At 35.2% G+C, this 26,210-nt stretch overlaps 1 protein-coding gene across 2 annotated transcripts; it reads left to right on the forward strand.

Moving 5' to 3' along the window:
• The first annotated feature begins 1,326 nt into the window (after positions 1-1,326).
• On the forward strand, positions 1,327-25,887 carry LOC123562079 (calpain-A-like). Of its 2 annotated transcripts, none has more exons than XM_053533695.1 (20): positions 1,327-1,670; positions 2,094-2,163; positions 3,206-3,313; positions 5,890-6,043; positions 10,775-10,952; positions 12,069-12,155; positions 12,956-13,041; positions 14,221-14,298; positions 14,742-14,835; positions 15,416-15,503; positions 16,297-16,445; positions 16,735-16,952; positions 17,155-17,185; positions 19,304-19,418; positions 19,712-19,773; positions 21,788-21,847; positions 22,322-22,400; positions 22,872-22,988; positions 23,805-23,872; positions 24,987-25,887. In XM_053533695.1, exons 1-20 carry the CDS (start codon positions 1,506-1,508, stop codon positions 25,011-25,013), a joined length of 2,034 nt encoding a protein of 677 aa, XP_053389670.1. In that variant the 5' UTR covers positions 1,327-1,505; the 3' UTR covers positions 25,014-25,887. The 2 variants fall into 2 exon arrangements, with proteins under 2 accessions (XP_053389670.1, XP_053389665.1); XM_053533690.1 differs by having other exon boundaries at positions 1,328-1,670; positions 21,788-21,856.
• Positions 25,888-26,210: the final 323 nt, after the last annotated feature.

The following is a 26,210-nucleotide window of genomic DNA, read 5'->3' on the forward strand; positions in this document are numbered from 1 at the left end:
CTGTTAAAAGGGGTGCGTACCAAAAAAAAAAAGGGGGGGGGGGGGGTATTGACTGAATGGCGAACAGTGCAGATCTTGATCAGATTGCATATGATATTACTGGTATAATACACCTATTCTACAAAATGACAGGTGGACAATACAGGCCCTCCCTATTAACGTTTTTTACAACTTCATCTACAAACTTATTTAGTCTTTCTCTTTTCAGTATAGTTTTATAAACATATCATAATAACTATCTTACACTGTACAAACAAAGTGTGGTCTAAACTCACCTTAAAACATTAATACTGTGCATACTACTACATTAGTTTAACAAAATATAAAGACATTAAACACATTGTCTTGGCCTAGCTTCTATATGTCACTGACAATTTATATAGTGGACGCAACTTGACCTCGAAGGTTGACCTTTGTATTATAATACATAATGAGGCACAACCTATTATTGAAAAGGAGTGTACATGTACGTAAAACACGAGCTGCATGAGAAAGTGGAAATATAAATTTGTGCAATTATAAATTAGTGTATTGGAAAGTTTTAACTGATCGAATGCAAGTATACATACTTTGATACTGCACTGGATACAAACATATTCCATATAAATATACATCTACATCTACATCTTTCACCCAACCGTCGATTTCCGACTATCACTGGGCGGCGCTGTCACAGAAACAGTTGTTAAAGAAATGATATGTTACAATGTTAAAATAATAAAAGCTGAAAAAGACAGTATGCTACAGTTAAAATGGGGCAGAGGCAATAGAATTACATACTGACCACCGCCAGCCTCTCTCTAAAGATACTGAGACTGGGGCTAGATTTAACATAAGTTGGTAGGGAGTTCCAGAGACGGATGGTCCTTGGGAAGTAGGAGTTAGAAAACATAGCTACCCTCATCACCCTTTATTTCTACAATGAAATATTCGATATGATTAATCAGCCGAAGGTCAACCATCGCGGTCAAGTTGCGACTACTATACTAGATACTTGTTATTTCTCATTTTCTTCATGCAAAGCATGTAAAATTACCATGGAAATACAAAAGTATACAATTATTTTGTGATGCCTCTTTAAAACAGTTTGTTCATACCATGAATTTCTATCTCAATCAATGCTTCAATATATTTCATAAGCATGCAGTTATTAATGTATTAGCCAAGATTATCCTAGATTTATCTGTGGCCATTAATAGCCAAATTATATTAATAAATTGCATTTCCACGTGGTAAATTAACAACGAAATACCTGTAAACAGGTAAAAGCGAGTGCGGTTACGTTCAGCCTTCAATTGGTGAATGTATAACTTTATCGATCAAGGATAATGCCTGCGTCATACAACCTATAAACTATACAAATAACTTCTTACAATACCATTTTGTATGAAATAGACCATAAACTTTAGCATGCTTCGTTAAATATTCAACTAGGAGTAATATAAAAACACTTTATCTCATACACAGTTTTGCATAGCTGTCATAATACAAGTTTATAGTTTAAAATGAGCTCCAATAGTTCGGAATTTTATTCTTTGAGGAAGAAACTTATTGAAACGAAGTCCCTTTATGTGGACCCGGAATTTCCACCGGATATTAAATCAATAAGCCCTAGCGGATTTATAAGTCGGGATACAAATATCAGGAGAATAGAATGGAAAAGACCGGTGGTAAGTATAGTTTCATAAACAGAATATGTTATGATCAATGATCGTAATGTGTACAGCGGCGTACAGTGGCGTAGCTCCACATAAGCTGGGTCTGCGTATATTTTTCAGAAATGTTACAATAGTTTTCAAAAAGATAAAATACGTGTGGTTTGGACTGAATATTTCCGGGGCAGCATGCTCCTAACACGGGCCTGCACATATATTCAAGTCTGGTCACGCTCCTATTCAACGGACTTGCGGCATGCATACATTTATTTGAAAAAAGGGCTTTTTTTATGTTTTACTTAAAAGATACTCAATACCGTTCTTTCAAGTAGTGTACCGTAACATTTTTGTGTAAATAATCCATATATCATACGTCAATGCAAATACTAGTTTAAGATAGTGCATTATATGAGTGTATGATAATTGTGTCATTTTCAGAACTTATCGAAAAACCCAAGGTTTGTTTCAGCCACGGCTACAAGGTCAGATCTTGATCAAGGCAGTTTAGGTACGTATTGTTTGTTGCGTGCGTGCGTTTTGTTTATGTACTATCCACTTCTAAATAAAGTTTAGATTTTTTGATTAAGTTCAATTTTATGAACCGTAATAGCTAGAGTGGTTAATTGTATTTTTAGAGAAATTGTTTGGGTTGATAAAGCCATCTTTTACATATATCAATACAATTAATTAAGATTCAAGACAGCAGATTCATCATGTAAACGGATGGTTGGCATAGCTAGAATAAACGGATAAAAGATAATATTACTTGTGCTAAATAATTACTTGTGGTTTGTCAGTATTTCCCTATTGATAAGTGTTACTGTATACACCAACTTTTAAAGGTAAAACATTTTGTTTCCTTCCTCCTTCCTTCTATAATGAGCTTAGCTCGCGTTCTATGCAAAATTAAATTAGTTCTGACAAATGCTGGAAAAAAAGCACCAAGCAAACTAATACGAAATAATACAAATGGGCGATAAGCTTGCACTTAATGATAAAAAATAAAATAAAATAAACACAATGTGTGGGTAAGTCGCTTTATGTTCTCATGCGGAAGTATTTCAGATCTACATAAATTGTCAAATAATAAATTATAAATTTAGTATTCCGTAATACCTGGTTTGTTAAGAGAATATTTAGTGTCTTTAATATCCATGCACGCAAGTGAGGTACATTTCCCTATTCTTCTCGCTTGAATTAAGTGGCCATTTCACTTGAACTCTTCACAAAAACATATCAAGTTACATTGTGATAAACTCATTTTGTATGAATAATTTGCATTAATAAATATTTTACTGGTTAATCAAGATTTCGTAAACGAAAGCAATTTCGTTTTGATCCGCCACTCGTGCGTATGGAACGCCACAACTGTCTCCAGTTAAACAGGTTCTTCATACATTGTCCGAATGTTTTGTATGTTCACAATAACGAATCATGTCGCGGTCAATTAAATCTATATAAATAGTTTCCGGCAAATAATGTGCATGTCGTAAATCCTTAAGCATACCTACATGAACTGTTTACACTAAAATGTAAAATAAAATTTGCAGGAAACTGTTGGTTTGTTGCCAGCGCATCACTTCTGGTAAATGGACCCCGTCAACAGTTCGAGAGGGTAGTTCCGTTAGATCAAGGCTTCGACCAAGAGAACTATGCAGGTAAAGTGCTGAGAATAAAGTGTTGTTAGGTCAAAACATATGATTTTCGCGTTGACACAACACATGTATTTATTTGATACTTCCTGGTCACTTAATTACCAGAGAGAGAAACTATAGCTTCTCCTGTCCCAGTCAGTTATAAAGACAAAAATGCCACTGCTGATTTGTGAGACATGATAGTAGAGTGGAAATATTAAACCATTTCCGATGTGTAGAGCGGTTCGGGCTTATATATATATATATATATATATATATATATATATAAAGCAGCTACGGAATGCAGATTTAATAAGTTCTTATCTGTCTTGCAAGGCAATTTACCATAATTGTACAAAATGAACAAAAATGATCAGACTGAACAAATATTACTCTAACAATTTGCCGCATTTAAGCACGCAGCCTGTGACGCAGGAAGTTCAACGAACCAAGTATAATTCAAATTTTCGTTTTTACATCAAGTAACTATGAAACGCCACAGCTGCCTTTCATGGTGTCTTTGAGTTTACTTGTCGATATCTGGTAAGTATATGTACATTAGTTTCTGCGTATTTACCAGTTGGTGATGTTCGAGGGAGAGCTTGGTTGTGGGAGGGAAAAGGGGCTTATATGAGAGAGTGATCCAGATACCTGTTTCTTGTGGAGCTTGGGCTCCGGGTTGATTATATTATGGACTGTAGGTCGATTTGGTAGGTGCTGGGCTAAGGAGTGGTTGAGGCGGCGGGTGGTTGTGTAGCTGTGGACTTGATCGAGCGGCTGAGTTAAGGAGACTGGAGTGTTTGCTTTGGGAATGGGATGCTGCTTTAGATGGGATGAGACTTGTTAGCTCGACTATACGAAGTATAAGTAGAGCTATCCTACTCGCCCCAGCGTCGGCGTCGGCGTCGGCGTCGGCGTCGGCGTCGGCGTCGGCGTCGGCATCTTTCCGCGTCCCCACCTTGGTTAAAGTTTTTTTTACACTTTCTCTTTTTTCAACTTATCTCTGTTACTTGATGGATTTGATTCAAACTTGAAATACTTATTCCTCATCATCATCCACATCATCTGACATAAGGGCCATAACTCTGGCACCAATATTTCATGAATTATCCCCCCTTTTCACTGAGATTTTCAGGTTAAAATTTTGATGCACTTTCACTCTATCTCTGTTATAACTGAATGGATTTGATTCAAACTTAAAATAGTTATTAAACATCATCACCCATATCATATGACACAAGGTGCATAACTCTGGCACCATTTTTTCATGAATTATTCCCCCTTTTTACTTAGAATTTCAGGTTTAAGTTTTGGTGCACTTTCACTCTACCTCTGTTATTACTGAATGGATTTGATTCAAACTTAAAATAGTTGTTCAGCATCATCACCCACATCATATGACACACGATGCTTAACTCTGGCACAATTTTTCATGAATTATTCCCCTTTGTACTTAGAATTTCAGGTTAAAGTTTTATGCACTTTCACTCTATCTCTGTTATTACTCTGATTCAAAATGGATCTGATTCAAGAATGGATCTGATTCAAACTTAAACAATTGTTCAACATCATTACCTTTATCATATGACACAAGGTGCATAACTCTGGGACCAATTTCATGAATTATTTCCCCTTTTTACTTAGAATTTCAGGTTAAAGTTTTGATGCACTTTCACTCTGTCTCTGTTATTACTGAATGAATTTGATTCAAACTTAAAATAGTTGTTCAACATCATCACCCACACCATATGACACAAGGTGCATAACTCTGGCACCAAATTTTCATGAATTATTCCCCCTTTTTACATAGAATTTTAGGTTTTAGTTTTGATGCACTTTCACTCTGTCTCTGTTATAACTGAATGGATTTGATTCAAACTTAAAATAGTTTTTCAACATTATCATCCACACCATATGACACAAGGCGCATAACTCTGGCACCAATATTTAATGAATTATGCCCCTTTTTGCTTAGGATATACTTATATAGTGTTTTGATACATTTTATCTTTACCTCTCTTATTACTTTAAGTTAATATTTTTGACATAGACTCAGGCTATTGTGCAATATCTTCATCCACAATTGGAGTCATTAAACACTCCAGTGACAGCTCTAGTTTCCTCAGATGTGCCCAGTTTCACTATCCAGCATCGAAATAGTCGAGCGCGTGTCTCCTGTGACAGCTCTTGTTTTCATGTTCTTGTAGGGATTCACGTAGGTACTTCTTTGGAGGGACTTGTTTATGTGAAGCTGGTTGAGAGGCTTGCAGGGAGACTGGTTGAAGTGGGACTGGGTAGTTAGGGTTTCGAGGGTTGGTTCTGTGGTGCTTTGGATGAAGCATAAGGAATAAACAGTTTGTTGTTTTAAAGGACAAGCTAACAAATATAGATATTATTATTTCAGAGAAATCATCATCTTCCTCAAGCATAAAAAAATATTCTCCATACATGAGTGTTTGACAAAAAATGTGTAAACCTCGTTTTAAGTTTGTCAGAATTTTATCATATTTTAAAGTTCAGTGGTGTAAATGCATATAGTAAGAGAATATAATAAAAACAGTTCAAAAGTGTATTAACTCCTGAACATTTGTATGATACAGGTATATTCCATTTCAATTTTTGGTGGTATGGTCATTGGAAGGAAGTGATCATTGACGACTACCTACCCACGGATGGGTACAGGCTGATCTATTGCAGCAACTGGGAGGAAAAAGATGAATACTGGGGAGCTTTACTCGAAAAGGCTTATGCAAAGTAAGATTTCTTATTGTTAGAACGTTTTACACCTACTCGTAAACGTGCCATATAACAATTCGCTTGTTTTTTTCATGAAGAAGTTTTGTTTTATCAAAATGCATGTAATATTTTACAATAGAAAATATCTGATAGAAATGAAAACATTTTTTTAACATTCCCATTGCAAGGGAAACATTCAGTTTTTAACCAAATTGTAAAACAAATCTGAAGATTTAGTATAGACACAGCAGTTGACCACAACCAAACAATGACCATTTTAAATTCTGTGAAAGAAGCTGGACACATTGTCAAGATATTTTTGTGTTCCTTGGCTGTGCACACTAGAGAAACTAGAATCATTCCTATGACACCTAAATATGGCAGAGTCCATTTTCTCAAAAATCTGTGATTTCAGCAATATTCAGTGGCATGTATCGAACAAAACAATAATTATGTTTTAAAAAATCTACATTCATTACTGAAATATATTCTGTCCGCAAACAATATTTTTTCCAGTTATCAACAGTTCGAAAAAAATCCAAATGCTGTAGGCCATATAAGGCCTAATGAACGTTTTCCTTTTGTATTTAATTAAAGCCCTATTTTTAGACTCAAATAAATAAAGAAACCACAGATGAAAAAGACTGGAATTTAATGTCAGCAAACGTGTCACTAAAGCATGTAAAGATGACAAACCAATACAACTAATTAAGTACGGGAAGACAAATTATTTAATAAATCAGTTGAATACTGATATACCCGCATACACATATATCATGATACATTTACATGCTAATGCTATGAAACATCACATCTATAAGGTGATTTATATCAAACTGCACCAATATATCAATGTGAATTAATAATTATATTTCTGTTTCGAACGAACACAAACATCACTGAAAAGTCAAATTGTGCCTATTTCAAGTGTAAATATCACTTCTTGCACAAACACAAAGATAAAAAGTTCAACTGCGCACTAGCACACATGTGCTTGAATGATCCTTGTATACCTATCAATGAAATATTCATGATAGTCTCTTTGTGAACTATCATTTGCACTTTTTTCACTAGCTACATCAATATACAAACACTATAACATTTAACGCGATGAATACTGGAATGTTAGTGCATGTGAGATACATATCAGAGTCTATTTTAAACTGATAAACGCACTCGATATTTCACTATCACTACAATATGTAAACAAAAGCTTGTTTCAATATTAACATGCATAAGCATAGGAGAACGAGCAAAATAAAATAGCATACATACAAAGCTCATGCACAACTAATGTACTTTTGCTTAAACTACACTATTAAAGCTGCAACACAACACGAATACTAGTGTAACGCTGCGCGTGTTGCGTGAAGTTTCTTTGTGGATTTTTTTAGCTCAAATTCTGTTTTTCGAATATTTATTTGTTTGTCTAACTTAAGTCCGCTTAATTGAGGGAATTAGCAAAATCCAGATTCTGTTTCTTCTTTTATTCAGTTTTCAACAACAATATATGGATGTCCACATAATAACAATAATTTCTATAAACACAATTAAATTAATTAAAACTTTGTAATTATCTAGTCGGATATCTCGACATGAAACACAGAAGTATATGTCTTTCTTATTTCGTAGGTAAAACTCTTCTATCCACCGTTCTCATTGACTTTTTATGATGTTCATGACAACAATAAAATCAACCAATAATATTGCAGGAAACCTAGATGTCCCCTAGCAACAAATCTCGCATACCGCGATACCTAGTGAGATTTTACGTGATTTCACGTGACCAGGGACCTCTGTCCTTGCGTGTCAAAAGATTATTATCTCATAAACAGATATTAAGATTATATAATAAAATGCAATAAGACCATTAACAGACGTATAATAGCAATTAGTTTGACACTGCAAAATCTTATCAATGTTTAGTAAGAAATAAAACATTTTTATAATGACAGCATGTAAATTCTTTTTGTTCTTTTAAAATTATTGACAAAGTTCGAGTTTTTACATATACAACCATTTTTAAAACAATTTTTTTTTGAAAGTTTTAAACACTAATGTCACCGCATGACATCACCCCCGCGTCTAATTTTTTTCACTCCCGTGAATAATATACGTATGTATAATATTTTTAGAAATTATCAGTTTTTTTTATCTTAACACCGCTATCAAAAAGGAAGATTTTTTTTTATACATTTGAACTACAAATTCCAGTCTTTGTAATTTTTAGTCGACGCACCAATTATCACTATTTATTATCTCCTGAAATAACCACGTCCTCTTTTATTGTAATTCCATTGTTTGCCAGTACTTCTGCCATTGTTTGTATTACAGTTTCGGTCATTTACACTGTTCATATTCTTTGCTAACTCGGACACAGTTTCTGTCAATTTCTTCAACTGTTCTTCATGATTCCGTCTTACGGATATGTAATGGTAGAAATACTGCATAAGTTGCTCACTGGCCGATCCTATGAAGCGATTCCCTGTATCTTCATGTAACCAGAGAAGGAGTGTCTCTAAATTCTCATCTTGTTTCTTATATGATTGTCTGACCGCCTCGATGTCTTCTTTCTGAGACTCGTTTTGTTGAGACGCCAGTTCCAATTTCAGCGCTGCTACACTGGACTCCATCTCAGTCGCAGAATTCCTTAGCTTTTCATTTTCAGTGATGAGCACCTCCTTTTCTCGGTTGATTTCGTCAAGGGAATGTCTTACTTTGTCCAGTTCCTCCTGCGTTTGTTTAACAAGTATGCTTGCACTAAGAGCATTACATTGTCGTTTTCTCGACCCATTACGTTTAAGCAGGGATGTATTCGTAATACAACTTATGAAGAACATGTCGTCTTCCTCATGGAATGGAAATACCAATTCCATTAGTTTCCGGTTTACAAATTCAGTCATTCGTAGCTTGTCCCGTACTTGCTGTTTTGCTGATTTTGTGATGGTATTTCGTACTCTTTTTGCTGAGCATGTTCTAGCAAAATGTCCTTGTTCCAAACATTTATTGCACGTAGCGGAAAGCGCACGGCACTTTTCAAATTTATGTGTAAGTCCACATCGCGTACACACGACACCATGTTTGGTTTTGTCATTCCTATAAATCCATTTGCTCTGTTTACGGAGTTCCGGTTTATGTCCATAAATACTCATCTTTGCATTAAAAGTTATCTCCACCTGTTTTCGAATTCACAAGTTCCAAATATTTACGTGTAGATGCACTCGCTTTTGTGATGGTACCAAGGAAGTCAAGTGAACATAGAAGCTCCTTGTACCCGGTTTCTAGCACCAAGTGTAACGCTGCGCGTGTTGCGTGAAGTTTCTTTGTGGATTTTTTTAGCTCAAATTCTGTTTTTCGAATATTTATTTGTTTGTCTAACTTAAGTCCGCTTAATTGAGGGAATTAGCAAAATCCAGATTCTGTTTCTTCTTTTATTCAGTTTTCAACAACAATATATGGATGTCCACATAATAACAATAATTTCTATAAACACAATTAAATTAATTAAAACTTTGTAATTATCTAGTCGGATATCTCGACATGAAACACAGAAGTATATGTCTTTCTTATTTCGTAGGTAAAACTCTTCTATCCACCGTTCTCATTGACTTTTTATGATGTTCATGACAACAATAAAATCAACCAATAATATTGCAGGAAACCTAGATGTCCCCTAGCAACAAATCTCGCATACCGCGATACCTAGTGAGATTTTACGTGATTTCACGTGACCAGGGACCTCTGTCCTTGCGTGTCAAAAGATTATTATCTCATAAACAGATATTAAGATTATATAATAAAATGCAATAAGACCATTAACAGACGTATAATAGCAATTAGTTTGACACTGCAAAATCTTATCAATGTTTAGTAAGAAATAAAACATTTTTATAATGACAGCATGTAAATTCTTTTTGTTCTTTTAAAATTATTGACAAAGTTCGAGTTTTTACATATACAACCATTTTTAAAACAATTTTTTTTTGAAAGTTTTAAACACTAATGTCACCGCATGACACTAGCAAAACAAAGGTGTAAACAACACATTGAAGTACATCTGTCTTCATTTCAGACAAATTAAACACAACATAAATATAAAAATTGGGCATTGGAAATGGGTGGGCGGGTAATTGAAAATCAGTGTGACACGCTGAACAACTAAGAACTAAGTGACGCTACATTTCGCGGGTCCTATTCTAAAGATGATAGAAATACCCAATCAAAATATAAGTAACAAACAAAACTATCACCAATGAAAAAACGGGAGATAAAATTTTGGTTACCGGCTGAAACCAGGAAGTGAAAAACAAGCCGGGCTAAAGTCGGGTGTGCTTGAATTAAATATTTTAATTGCATTAAAATAAACCAATTAAAGCCCTATTTTTAGACTCAAATAAATAAAGAAACCACAGATGAAAAAGACTGGAATTTAATGTCAGCAAACATGTCACTAAAGCATGTAAAGATGACAAACCAATACAATTAATTAAGTACGGGAAGACAAATTATTTAATAAATCAGTTGAATACTGATATACCCGCCAACCAACCCAAATTTTATTGAATTAAAATAAACCGTTTTGAAAAGGTTTTTGTAACTACATAATGGTATACATAATGTATCACATAAGGTTATATTTTTATCGTGTCATGGTTGACACTAGATTAATCAGTCATAACCTTCGTCATTTAGATTCTACTGTATTTTGTGTAGTATTTGATTATGGATGTGTTGCGTGTCATATTTTAGATTAAGAGGTTGTTATGCAAATTTGGATGGTGGTAAAATTGCCGACGCTCTGGTAGATATGACTGGTGGGATGTCAGAAACAATACCACTAACAACAAGGGCTAATATACCTCATAATATCTATGATTTGCTATGGAAATCTTCACAAATGAATTCCCTGATTGGAGGCAGCATATATGTAGGTGTCAATTATCGTAATTTAGATATTTATGTATATGTCTATAGCTGCGAACCATTTTTTTCTCGAACTGTGAATAGAAGAGAATATTTTATGTATAACATCTCATTGAGGTATGATTTATCTATCTTTTTTAATTTTCACTGCGTGGAGAGAGACTATTCCATTACAATATAGGCTCAAATTACTAATAATTTCAAATGGATATTGGAGGCAAAGATTAAGTGTATCAAAACGCTATATAAGTATAATTCTAAGCAAAACGGGGGCATAATTCATATTGTTGCAAGAGATATGCACTTTGTGTCATATGATGTGGGTGATGATGTGGAACAACTCTTTTGAATCAAGTCCATTTAGAAATAACTGAGATAGAGTGAAAGTGTATAAAAACTTTAACCTGAAATTCTAAGTAAAAAGGGGGGTGTAATTCATGAAATATTAGTGCAAGAGTTATGGCCCTTGTGTCATATGATATGAGTGATGATGTTGAACAACTATTTTAAGTTTGAATCAAATACATTTAGTAATAACTGAGATACAGTGAAAGTGCATCCAAACTTTAACCTGAAATTCTAAGTAAAAGGGGTGGGGTGGGGGAAGGGAATAATTCATTAAATTTTGGTACCAGAGTTATGGCCATTGTGTCATATGATGTGGGAGATGATGTGGAACAACTACTTTCAGTTTGAATTAAATCCATGTAGGATAACCGAGATAGAGTGAAAGTCTAAGTAAAAAGAGGGGATAATTCACGAAATATTGGAGTGAAAGTTATGGCCCTTATGCCATATATGTGGGTGATGATGAGAAATAATTATTCTAAGTTTAAAATAAATCCATCAAGTAATTACAGAGATACGGAGAAGAAAAGAGAAAGTGTAAACAAAACTTTAACCAAGGTGGGGACGCGGAAAGACACCGACGCCGACGCCAGGGTTAGAAGGATAGCTCTCCATATACTTCGTACAGTCGAGCTAAGATGGGTTTTTTTTGTGAGCTTTAAAGTGAGTGTCGTGAATATTGTTATTTAGCTTAATTCATTCATTCTATTTGTATTGATATAAAAGAAGCAGTTTAAACCTTTTTAGCTTATGTTTTCATCATATATTGCAGCTACCAGAAGGTTCGATTAGACCAGAAGTTCGAAGAAGCAACGGTCTTTACATGGGACATGCGTACAGTATAACTGCACTCTCTGTGGTAAGAAAAATGACATTCTGCTAAGAAACAAGCGCTTTAAATCTAAGAGGCTTTAAACGATTAAAGGTTCATGATGCTTTTTTTTTATTTAAAAAAAGTAATTAAACAGCTTTCCAAATAAATGTTATGCGTAATTGCATGGTTAGAAAAACACTGCTTCTGATATTGCACTTGGAGTCATAAAGGGAGGTAATAAAAACAATAGAATCAATAAAACATTCTAGTATATTCAGCAATATGCAGACCTTCGACAAATGTTAAAGAAAGCTTTCATCGGAAATAAGATTTAACAAGAAATCAATGTATTTTATGTTCATTACGGAAAACGTGGCAGCCAAATTTTGTACAAAGGCATTATGAGCCTTTAAATCATGTTAAAATACTAAGGCAGTGGATTCGTAATGACAATCGGCTGTTTCCGTCCGATTACGTATTCTGGCTTTATCCGGTTGGTACGGAAAGCCATTTGCTACAATGAGCCAAGTCCGAAGAATGCCGAAATAAGATGTATCCGAAATCCCACGAAAATTGCCGATTGTAGTTACGGGTCAACAACCTTAAATTGTCATGGCACGTGCTCACGTTACGTCTGCGCAACACATAAGAAAAGTATTTCAACGAAAGTCTGTTCAAGCATGTGATGTGGGATCTTCAGCAGTAAGCAATATGGATGTTTGTTTGGGCCCATTTTGTGCAATGCCTTCATGGGCTGTACTTTTACTTTTTATAAAAGCACTGTTTCACCTTAAATTATATACAATAGCTTGTTCTACTTGACATTTTACTGTTACTTAATATAGGTGCCATGGCGTGGCTCCTCAGTGAAGCTTTTACGTATCAGAAATCCATGGGGAAGAAAAGAATGGAACGGTCCTTGGTCTGACACGTAAGTCGGCAGTTTGATCATGCGGTTTGTCCTGGGCTATTGAGAACTGAATGAACAAATCTTATCACTGCATTACTAATCTTTTGTTTAGTTGTTCTTATAGATGCATATTTTACATTTTTTGATATCGGTGTTGAATTCAACGGAAGTTGCTTTGTATCATACAATACATCAACAGTTTAAATGCTTTTTCATGTAAGCTGCCGAGGCGTTGTTTCCTTTTTTCCGCTTTCAATATCTTATTCACTGAATTAAGTACAACCGGATACGCGTAACCAAATGCATTGTGTATGGTTATAACTTTTTTCTTTGAAATTACATTAACATTTTATGTCCTGTTGTAACTGAAAATAAGTTATCTTTTTAAAGCTATATAGAATGCGGCTTGCTTTGCACGAGGTACATTGTTCCTTTCCGCCGCTTTAAATACTTTTTCGTCTTTTGTTTCTTTCTGCGTCATTGAACACTTTCTGTCCATTAATAATACAGATCTTTAGAAGGACACCTATTGTCTCAATGCAGTGGAAAAGTAATTTATCTATGTTACCTGCTACACAGGATAACATAGTCTTGCATCTAACAGTATTTGATTTTCTCCTATTTCTATATTTTCTTCCCATATTTTGACACTTATATATTATATTGAGGTAGCAGAGATTGTTCTCTTTCCAGCAGTAGCTTTATCAACATACTTTACTTTGTGAAATTCTCTGGGTTTAAGCTTTTGTAAAATTGTCAAATTTTACTACATAATTGTTATGTATATTCCACAAGATTATGTTAGCATACAAAAGGCTTTATTTTGCGTTCAATAATGAATAAAGAAATAAATGCCGGTGGTATATACATTGAATCTGTTTCATACACATCATGTTGAACATGTCTGCCGAGTACCTGTGCGATAATGCTAGATTGCGTGATGAAGGAAATCCTACTTTTTAGTACTATATTTTTATGCTAACAGATTTTTGAAAATGTTAGGACTGGGACAGATACTTCGTACCAAAACAATTCTACTTCCTTGTATGATTCAAGCTGACCTGAATGAAATAATAGATCGTGTAAACGCTTATCTGGTTTGTCACATAGTTGTGTGCAGGGGAAAAAGAGTTAGAATCATTTTTTGACGTATAAGTCCGGTATCCTATCACTAATTCTATGATTCCGTTTTACTTTTAGATCTGCTGAAATCCGAAACTTGCCTATGGAAATCAAACGAAAACTTAACATTATAATCGAGGAAGATGGAGAATTTTGGTAAGCAGTGACAAAGTCTAACTCGTTTTCCGTTCCGTCTTTGACCATCAGTTAAATTAGCAAATTAGTTTACTGTATAAACATGTTTTTTCTTCAGACACAGTCCGTATTTTAAAGATGCAGCAAGTTCTATAGCATGCGATATAAGATATACAGATAGAAAATGTATATCTCAATGCTAAAAATATACTTGCGGTAGAACACCGTTTTCTTCCAAACTAACACCGTACTTCCATATTTGGGGTAGTCTTCGTTATTTTATTTTACTACAAGGTAGATATCTAATGCGCGTGAATATAATTTATTATATCTGTTCTTCAATGGGAGAGCTTTATTATAAGTACCTTACACAATTGAGGATCCGCTATCTAAGAAAGCTTACTTACTTAGCAATCGTTTCACACTTTAGTGAGAAATGGGCTGTTTCTATTTCTGCGCTGTAGGATTGCACTGGACGACTTTTTGGATAACTTTGATGAGGTGCAACTGTGTCATCTTCAACCAGACGCTTTGGCTCAGGAGTTGGCAGCCGATACAGTGAGACTTTTTCATTTAACATATTAACAGTCCATACCAATAACAGTAATTTTGTTGGTCTAAGGTCAAAACTTGGAGAAAATATTTTGATTTTTTATAATGTCTTGTAATTGTACTATGGGCATATAGCTTTGACTATCGACTGTCAAGCCAGTTAATACATGTATTTTATTACATGCCTCCGTATGTTAATTGCTTACCCATAGTTTGTACTATATAACTAGGCTATATTCGATACAATGCATTTTGAAAAGTTTATCTTGTTTCATGATTCTTACATGTGAAATCGGTGCCTTTAAATATTAACACCATTCGATATGTTTTCAATACTGGAGGTTCATCTCATCAGAAATACAGGAAGGACGCTACCACGTGTTCCTGGGTCCTAAACATGTTTTTGTTTAGCAATTATCTTTCTACACTTCTACCCTTAGACTTTCCGTCATTTGTAACTGTGAATAGAGAATCCAGTGAGATCTTGCCATTATTTTTAAAAAAAGTATGTAAGAGGTGGGTCGGAGCGCATTCTAACTTGGAGAGCGTTTTTAAAACGATCTATATTAAACCTCGTATATTGCAGAATAAACTGAACTGGAGTGTGACGTTATATCATGATGCCTGGATAAAGGGTGTGACGGCAGGTGGTTGCGGAAACAGACCCTACGAAAGTATATACATAATATTCACTGTGTTAGAATGTAGACGTCACAAGTTGATCATTACAGTCCTTTTGATTATACTGTTTTACAGAACTCTGTACTCACTGGATTCTAATGCTAGTTATCTTTACGATGTTAATATGTTTTAGAATTTTAACACACACGATAAACATGCATACAATAAGTGCGGATTAATACTTTAAACAGAGAAAAAGAAAATTGTAGTTTTCAGGGTTAATCTTTCCTGCAGGTAAGGAGAAATAAGCTTAGTAAGAATTAACGTGGCGGCGTATGGAATTTTCGGGGAAAAATCCACCATGGCTGCATGTGGGTGTTAACAGTTAAACTTGTGTAACACTGTATCCGTCCTGAAAATCAAAGTTTACTGCTGATGATATTTTTCTTTAAAGTGCTCTCTGTAGCTGAGTGGTTAAGGCAGATGTGTTTGAATCCATCGCCTCTCACCCGTATGTGTTCGAAAAGTCACTAGGGGTGTAGAATTCTTTATATCAGGAAGCCATCCTACTGGCGTATGGAAGGTCGGTGGTTCTATGGCTAAAACAGTGCACGGAGGGCCACCTGTTGTCTCCCACCACCACCCAAAGCTGGAAACGTCGCAGAATGATTTAAATTATGTAGCTGTGATTCTATACCAAACAAAAACAATGCCTTCAGTTAATGTTGATGTTAAAAACAATGGTAAAAGGTAACTAACGCACAAGTGTTTATATACACTGTCTGTGACGGTAGCAGCAGCATTTCAAAGTTTTTTAAAAAGAAATCTAGATTCTATATATTTTAGAGTTATACTGGAAGAACCCACAGTTCCAAATTCACTTAAAAGACGTAGATACCACAGATAATAGAGAGAAATGTACAATGATTGTGTCACTTATGGAGAAAGAAAGTGGTAACGCAAACAAATATGCCATAGGCTTTGATGTTTATGAGGTAATCAACTTATCAAATCTATTTGTGAAGAGTGGAGCTATAGGCGAATCTTAGATAAGTAATTTTGAAATTAGAGATATCCGCCAAGACAAATTGACAAGGCTGTATGTTTGAAAGATACCTTTTGCTAATAAATAGCTAGAGCACGAAAGTATGACCAGTCATTGAAAAGGGTCAATTCTAAAGCTATAGATCTAGTTCCATTAATTTCCACCGCGTAAAACTGACTACTTCCTACTAAGCTCATAATTTCTGTGTATAGCACCTTTATGGACATATATTTTAATAGGTCCGGAATTCACGCAGACGACCTTTAGACGATGAAGCCCTACCTCAGTCAGCGCTTATTCACAAACGGGGATCTGGCAAGTACCAGTTTTACCGCGAAGTGACCCAGAGGTTTGAATTCCCACCAGGATATTACGTCATCATTCCAAGCACGTTCCATCCGCACGAGGAGGCGGAGTTTCTGCTAAGAATTTACACAGAAAAGGAGGTGGAGGCAGAGTAAGCTTTGATTGCCATTGTACTCGCATATATAATAAGTTGATTAAGTTTTTCTATTTATCAAATAGATATGTACACTTTACATGTAGGCTATTCATGCTTTCTGAAGTTCTGTTTTTCATGTATATATCTATATTAAGATACTAATGTAAATATACCTTTACAGATACGTTTTACATTGTAATAATGAATTTAATTGCAGGGTAATGGATGAGGATAATGGACCCGCTGTGGTAAGGAATTTAATATTTCTGATACTTCCTTTAAAGCTGTACAGAGGACTTTCCAATCAATGACATCTGCCTATTAAACCAGCAGATGTGTCAGTTTTGCTAATATATCCTTAAAAATATCTTTTCTCACATAAAGAACTAAAAAGTCAGGTCTTGAGAACAGGATTTGCTTTTATATGAACAAGTTTCGTTTTTAGCTCCACTATTCGGAGAATAGGGGGGGCTATACTACTCGCCCCGGCGTCGGCGTGACCCTTCTTGGTTAAAGTTTTTCGGCAACCTTTGTTTTTCTGTCATATCTTTGATACTGTTGCTTATATCTTACTGTAACTTCACATAAACATTGTGCAGTATACAAACAATGTATGTGTAGGGGCTGAGCCCATTATACCCAAGGTCAAGGTCACCAAGTTGTTATACTTAGGTTATTTTTAAGGTTAAAGTTTTTCGGTAACCTTTGTTTTTCTGTCATATCTTTGTTAATATTGCTTATATCTTACTGTAACTTCACATAAACATTGTCCAGTATGCAAACGAAATATGTATAGGGGCTGAGCCCATTATACCCAAGGTCAAGGGCACCAAGGTGTTATAATTAGGTTATTTTTAAGGTTAAAGATTTTCGGCAACCTTTGTTTTTCTGTCATATCTTTGTTACTATTGCCTATATCGTACTGTAACTTTACATAAACATTGTCCAGTATGACAACAAAGTGTGTACAGGGACTGGTCCCATTTTATCTAAGGTCAAGGTCACCAAGATCTTATACTTAGGTTATTTTTAAGGTTAAAGTTTTTCGGCCACCTTTGTTTTTCTGTCATAACTTTTTTACTTTTGCTTATAACTTACTGTAAGTTCTCAAAAACATTGTCCAGCATACAAACATTTTATATGCAGGGACTGGGCCCATTATACCCAAGGTCAAGGTCACAAAGGAGTTATACTTGGAATTATTTTCATGTTAAATTTTTTCGAAAGCTTTATTAAAAGACATATCTTTGGTACTTTAAAAGATAAAGACTTGAAATTAAAAATCTTTGTTTATAATCATCATCTGCATGTGTAGTTACATACCCCATAACTCTAATTGTATTTTTGACAGAATTATGCCCCTTTTGTACTTAAACATTTTTTTTTGCAATCTTCGCTTTCTGGATATTACTTTAATGCAATATAAGATAAAGACTTGAAACTTAAAATGTATTTTTATCACCATCATCTGCATATGTGGTAACAATCCCCATAACTCTGATATGTATTTTTGACCAGATTATGCCCCTTTCATACTTAATTTTTTTAACAAACTTCGTTTTCTGGACATAACTTTGGTACTATATAAGATAATGACTTGAAACTCAAAATATATTTTTACCATCATCATCTGCATTTGTTGTAACAATCCTAATAACTCTAATTTGTGTATTTGATGGAATTATGCCCCTTGGTGTATCTGCCTTTTAAATTAGAGGTCTCTTATTCAGACATATATTCATTTTACTGTCAAATCCCCGAGTAGTGGAGCGCGCTGTCTTACGGACAGCTCTTGTTATTTATTTGTGTACAATTGAATAAGGTCATATTTCTACGTAAAAGCGTATCACCTGACCCAACTCTTGATATGTAGCTAACTTAAAGAGATTCTTGAAACAGTAAGATGTAAATGACATATGAACTTTTAGGGAAATTAGGTCAGGATCATGTATAATAGAAAACCACCACAAGGACATTATGTTCAAGCCTTGCCAACACAACATGGCCGAAACTAGCCGCCATAGTTTGTAGTATCACACAATGATTCAAAAAAACTCCACCAGTTTCTGTTAAATACATACAGTTCAAAAATTCAAAATGCTTCATAAAAACTGAATGCTATATGTATCTTGCCTTTTTATATGCTCTGTGAGAACATGCTTGTCTAATTATTTCCCAACAAAGAACATGTTAGCTCAAGTCGATTACAATGCACGTGTACGTTCGGATAAAATTAGATGTTAGAGATATTAAACAAAACTGACCACTACGATATGTACTATTTTCACTACGCTGAATTGTAATAAGTCATGTATTGTCAAGATAAACTGAATGATAAGATTACAGGGTTCACTTCTTTATTCCAGCCTTCTCCTGCACCACAAGATTCTATGGCAGCTTTGTTTTCTAAACACGCGGGAGAAGATGGCAAAATGGACTACAAAGAGCTCCGGCAATTTCTTATTGAAGCAACTTTGATAGGTTGTTAATCTGTTAGTGCAAATAAAAAAACTATTTAGATGTAGTAATTGTTTCAAAGCAAGCAAAATAATGTCATCTTTTGGACAGAAAATTCACAAGTACATTTAATATAATCCCAGATGTTTCTTGTTCAAATTGATGTTGATGTCCAGTACTTACATGTACATGAAATGTAGTTATTAATGTTAGTCATCTACAAAGAAAAACGGCTGGGGTGATTGTGAGTAAATAAACGTTAAGCTTTAGTGTATATATATTTTGTGACACCTGTTCACATTTTACATTTATTGCAGAATTAAAGGAGTCTATATCATTTAACAGAGAGGCGTGCAGAAGTTTGGTCACAATGATGGATGTATCCTTCAATTATCCGAAATCTAGTTACTTAGATAAGTAGTTATCTAGTGGAAATATATATGACACGCGCCATGAGAAAACCAACATAGTGCGTTTGCGACCAGCATGGATCCAGACCAGCCTGCGCATCCGCGCAGTCTGGTCTGGATCCATGCTGTTCGCTGATGGTTTCTCTAATTGCAATAGGCTTTGAAAGCTTTGTTGGTTTTCTCATGGCGCAGCTCATGTAGTGCTCCATTATCTGTTACAAAAATATGGAAACCTCCTGTAAATAGTATCAACTATTTTCAGCTTGTGTAGGTAGGCTGTATACAGGAAAAGAAATGTAACCACTGCCGTACACTTGCACGATCGTAAAAAGCAAGCGACTAAAAGAGTCTGAACACATGGTTTTTTTTTTATATCTTTTTGATTCCAGCAGGTATAAAAACTTTGTTTCCATACCTTACTTTTTAGCTCGACTATTCGAAGAATAGTCTAGCTATTCTACTCACCCTGGCGTCGGCGTCGGCGTCACACCTTGGTTAAGTTTTTGCATACAAGTACATACAGCCATCAATTAAAGGCATATAGCTTTGATACTTATTTTTTCTTTTTCTAGGTCAATTACCAACCTCTCTGGGTCAAGTCCCATAACTCTGACATGTATTTTGAGCAAATTATGCCCCCTTTTGGACATAGAGAATTTTGATTAAAGTTTTACATGCAAGTTACTATCTCCAAAACTAATGCAGATATTGATTTGAAACTTCACATGTGTCTTCGGGGTTATAAAACTAGTTGATAGCAGCAAGTCCCATAACTCTGACTTCATTTTGGCCAAATTATGCCCCCTTTTGGACTTAGAAAATTCTGGTTGAAGTTTTGCGTGCAAGTACATACAGCTATTTCTAAAAGGCATATAGATTTGAAACTGATTTTTTCTTTTTCTAGATCAATAACCAACCTCACTGGGTCAAGACCCATAACTCTGACATGTATTTGAAGCAAGTAATGCCCCCTTTTAGATTTAGAAAATTTTGGTTAAAGTTTTACTTGCAAGTTATTATCTCCAAAACTAATGCAGATATTGATTTGAAACTTCACATGTGTCTTCGGGGTTATAAAACTAGTTGATAGCAGCTAGTCCCATAACTCTGACCTTCATTTTGGCCAAATTATGCCCCCTTTTGGACTTAGAAAATTCTGGTTAAAGTTTTGCGTGCAAGTACATATAGCTATTTCTAAAAGGCACATAGATTTGAAACTTATTTTTTCTTTTTCTAGATCAATTACCAACCTCACTCGGTCAAGTTCCATAACTCTGACATGTTTTTTGGGCAAATTATGCCCCCTTTTGGACTTAAAACTCTTTTGATATTTAACCTTTTTAGGTAATATTTTCCTGCCGCTGGAACAATATTTCGAATAGTCGAGCTTGGCTGTCTTACGGACAGCTCTTGTTATTTCGATATAATGAGAAGTGAAAGCAAAATTTTAGTCATTTTCTGTGCCATAAAATCTGTACAGTATTTGTGAACTGTAAAACCCAAATCCTATCAATTTGAAATATGTTAAACTTGGTTCAAAAACGCTGGTGCAGCTGTGGACATTATTTTAAGCTGCACAGGTGGGTTCCAAAATTGAACCTCCGGACTTTCGTAAATCATCTGGATGGTTTCTTCACTAGACAACCTTATTTGGGATCTAACCGCTAAAGGTGAGGGCAAGTGATTCCAATTAACAACATTTTAGTCCGGCAGAGGCGGCGAAATCTGATTTTGACTTGCTTGTCTGTTTTTGTCAATTGCTATTTTGTACTTGTCCATATGATAGTTATATAGTAAATTCTGGTCAAATTTCACTTGTCCGTAAAAGCTTTGGGACAACCTGGGCAATACGGACAATTGAATTTGCCGCCCCTGACTCAGTCACTGTCCTAAACATGATCTTGATGCCTATGTCAATGAATTATTGATTTCCACTTGTGAATTTGAGTAGATATTTATTCATTTTCCCTTAACCTTGTGTAGAAAAATCGATCCGGGTTTTTAACTTGGGAAGAAGCTAGGACCCTTTTTAAAGAAATCAAGGCATTTACGGTATTTTTCAGCTATTGCTTTTAAATAAAGTGTGCATTCTTCAGTAATGTTTGAGTCATTTCGCATTGGTAAGTAAAAAAGAATAATAAACAAAAACATATTTCATATCTGTCTAACAACAACCATATTATATCATATGTATCCAAATAACTAAATGCACACTATTCTCATGCATTCCGCATATTTTAAGCATTTCGAAATTAGGTAACTCTGACCTCAACGGTACACATGCAATAAGACATTGATTAAAAATCGGCGAGGTTGATTTTGTTAGAGGTATGGATTTAAAGTAACATGTTTTATCTACTACGTTTGAAATCTGTCGTTATGTAGTAGCTCACTCCTAAAATCAGTCTTTTCAAATCTTAAACGTTTTGTGAAATACATGTGATTAAGTTTAGTTTTGAGTCGCCTAGTTTCGATCATGTTTACCCGTGTTTTGAAATAAATCATTTTGTATTTTAGACTGTATTCAGACTATTTGATGCAAACCGTTCAAACTCTATAGATACTATGGAACTTGGATCACTGTTCAACAAACTTGGTAAGGACATCAAGCAAGACAGTTATAAACCGAGTCTGATATTATTTTGCGTGTTTGAATTCTATACTTTCAGACTTGTACCTTTATAAAGTGTTGTAAAAAGTTGCAATGCAATATTATCATTTCTGGCCCTTTATTCAAATTTGTTTAGCTGATGCTCATGCTATAGGGCTGAAATGTGTCGTAAATTTAATTACCTCTTAAGAACAGACTTCTTATAGATTTTGTACTCTTTGTTAGACGTTTGCCGATATCCTCCTGAATATGTGTATTCTTCAATTGCCCCCAAAAGAATCTGCCAATTTCTGTACTTGAGAATGAGCTGGAAGACAAATTAGTTTAAAATCTGACAACTGAAACTTGACCAAAAATCAGATTAATTTCTGACATATTTTCAATCATATTGCCTTGATTTGATTTACTTTCAGTGACATACTTCCATCTCTGACTGTATCACTTTTCTTTTCTAAGGGTTTCCAGTAAGCCGGATGGTGCTGACGTCTATTGTTAGACGGTATGGTGGAAGGAACCGGAGACTGAGCCTGGAAGATTTCATCATTGTTATGTGTAAACTAACAGTCATGTATGGTAAGCAAACATTAAGATATTATCATTTGTTTTGGTGCATTTACAGACTGACTTCTTTAAAATGTCTAAAGTGTGAAAATCCAGCCTTTTCATACAACTTGCATTCTATCTATGATTCATGGAAGAATGAATTTTATGTCCACGGTTACGAAGACCGACGCTTTACTTTCGGTATGTCATTCTGTCCGTCTGTTTCCGTCACACTTTTTATTGTATTCAGCTCGGATCATTCTAAAGTTTCCATACGAATTGAATGTGTCATTAACATGAAGAAGACCTGCGCATATTGCCTTGTCCGATTATTATTTCTTGAGTTATGCCCCTACTTGCACTTAGCCATATTATAACTACATCTGTACCTTGTGTACTCAACTCCTCCTGCAGTTTTCATCTTATTCATATGAAACTTGATATGTATACATGTCTTCAAGTAACGTCATGAAGTGAACATACGCATTATGTTGGGACTTCCATGTCTGAATATGAAAACTGAGTTATGCCCATGTTTTTTACTTCACAGTATTAATCAATTTACATCAACATTTGTCTCTTGTGTGCTAGATCCGATTTAAATGAAACTTTGTATACATCATAACAGTAAGTGGACATGCACAGTATTCTAGGGAGTTTTATGTTGTTTTTTTCCGAGTTAGGCTCTTTTTACTTTATATTTTATCACTTCATTATTATATCAAGCATTTTCAGAGGGGCATGTGTCATACAATATTGAAAGCATTCTTATTCTTGTCGCTACTCCACGTTTCCAAGAATCTTCTAGTATTTACAGCCATACCAAACCCTCTTCATTTATTGCAGAGATATTCCGGGAACAACAAAAGAAAACTGGAGGACCAGATGACGTGGCACAGTTTACAAGAAATGAGGTAAATGATACACTTGAAGAAAAAATAAACCAACTTTTGTTTTAATTTATTAGCCGTAGCTTTAGTAAACAAAATTAAGTTAGATAGAGTGACCTACCTCAAGTGAGATGTAGTGACTTACCTGAAGTGAGATGTAGTGACCTACCTCAAGTGAGATGTAGTGACCTACCTTAAGTGAGATGTAGTGACCTACCTCAAGTGAGATGTAGTGACCAACCTTAAGTGAGATGTAGTTCTTCTTCTTTCTTCTTCTTTTCGTTCGCTATTGCATGTTGTGGATTGAAGGAGGGACCCCCAGTAGATGTGGGTGGACTCTGTCGAGGCTCAGAGCCCGATACAGAATCCCACTGGAGGGACCTCGGAGATTCAGCACCACATTGATGAATACCGGATGGCTGTGTAGTCATAGCGATATTGCATGGTGCTGTGGTTCTTTAAGAGAGTGCCAATGGCCCAGCACCTCTGTCTTCAACTCTCTAGGTTTCTTTCGGGGTTACCTCACCCTTAGTTCCGAGTTAAAACACTATCCTTGGAACACAGGAGCTATTTGTCCCATGGCTGGGGTCTGTTCATAGGCATTAGGGCGTGTCCACACACCGGTGGGCCTGGCATGCCACATGTCTGGGGGCAGACCTCCTCCGAGTCCACTGCAGGTCTGCCTGAGGCCACAAAACGCTCAGTTACCGTGTGGTGCCAACTTGGAGGCTCTGCAAAAGGGCTTGTCTGCAGAGAGGCTATATACTGGCAGGGAAGAGTTACGCACTTGGCTCCTTGTTCACCAGAAGGCTAGCCAGCGGGGGAGGCTGAAAGCGGAAGGTGACAAGCACACCACACTGGACGCATCAGCAGACCAATGCCACACAAGATGTAGTGATATACTTTGATTTAGATGTAGAAAACAAAATTAAGTTAGATGTAGTAAACTACCTCAAGTGAGATGTAGTGAACTACCTTAAGTGAGATGTAGTGAGCAAAATTATGTTAGGTGTAAAATACGTTAAGCGTGCATAGATTTAAAATACGTTAATTTGCACAAATTAGGAACTACTGTGTATGTTTTTATCGTTCTAAGCAATGCCATACATGTACAGAAATCCAGTTTTTTTCGTTACAGTTCCTCCAGTACACGATGTTCTGCTGAGAAAACTCAACCATTTGAAATGTGCAATTCTACAAGAATATGGTTCAGAAAGACAATAGATTTTCAAGTGTTCTATTAACTCTGAGATTTCTTTAAGCGTATCTAAATTTTGGTTGCGTAATTTTGGAAAATGGACTGTATGTTGGAATATAATCTGTGCGACATTGTGAAACAACTTTTAAGTAATGAACTTTTTAACTTTTCGATGGATGGAGTAAACAACATGTCGATAAAATTCAGGTTTATACATGAGTGTAATATAACCCGTTTGTGTGCAATTACATCATTTTAGTTCACATTTGTCATTAAAGAAATGATACCTCAAGCTTAGAAGATAATTTTAAAAGTTATAAACATGACATAATTGATATATTACACATCGATATATTTACATAGATAAAGGGATTGAGTGAAAATACATTTTGTGTATTATCAGTTCATAGCTCATATAGGCCTATGCTTCATGCTTTTTTTCTATATGGCGCATTATTTACAAATAATCATCTTAAATGTTCATTATTTCTAAATGTCTTTTTATATACATTCCTTTTTCAAAGTATAAACATTTTCTTGCAAACCCTAATCTTATAGGGACAAAAATGTGCTGAATTATTGAAAAAAACAAAACTTGTCAAACTACAAAACTTCAATATCATATGATAAGACAAGGCAGCTACGTTTTTCTTGTTAAATAAACCTTTTTGTTGATATGGAGTACACATTTGAACCTGCGGATACATGTATGGATTTATTTGTTTAATAATTATGCTGTTAGGTATACATGGTATTAAATACCCATTATTGCGTCTATTATAAAGATTTATTTATGTTATTGTAATTTGCTTTTTTACCAATATAGAATTTTAAATGAAAATTGCATTTTTTGTATGTAACTCCAGTATTGATCTAATAATCTAATACAGCCAACTTCATATAGGGGGCCTCACTGGCTGAGTGGTTAAGGACGCTGACTTCGAATCATTTGCCTATCACCGATGTGGGTTCGAACCTTGCTTTAGGCGTAGAATGTGAGGTAGCCATCCAGCTGACTTACGTAAGGTCGGTGGCTCAACAATACCCGGACGAGCACCTGACATCTTCCTCCACCATCAAAACCCGGAAACCGCCATATGACCTAGATTGTGTCGTTCTGACTCTAAAACCATGAAAAAAAATGGTTATCATACTTACTGCATC

This window comes from Mercenaria mercenaria, chromosome 2 (genome assembly GCF_021730395.1).
Source record: "Mercenaria mercenaria strain notata chromosome 2, MADL_Memer_1, whole genome shotgun sequence".
Classification (NCBI taxonomy): Eukaryota; Metazoa; Mollusca; class Bivalvia; order Venerida; family Veneridae; genus Mercenaria; species Mercenaria mercenaria.

Excerpts from the sequence above, each read along its gene's own strand:
- LOC123562079 (XM_053533690.1), top strand. The coding sequence starts at position 1,506 with ATGAGCTCCAATAGTTCGGAATTTTATTCTTTGAGGAAGAAACTTATT. Across the intron at positions 1,671-2,093 it reads TAGAATGGAAAAGACCGGTG|AACTTATCGAAAAACCCAAG; the intron begins GTAAGTATAGTT and ends TGTCATTTTCAG. Across the intron at positions 22,401-22,871 it reads ATCACTGTTCAACAAACTTG|GGTTTCCAGTAAGCCGGATG; the intron begins GTAAGGACATCA and ends TTCTTTTCTAAG.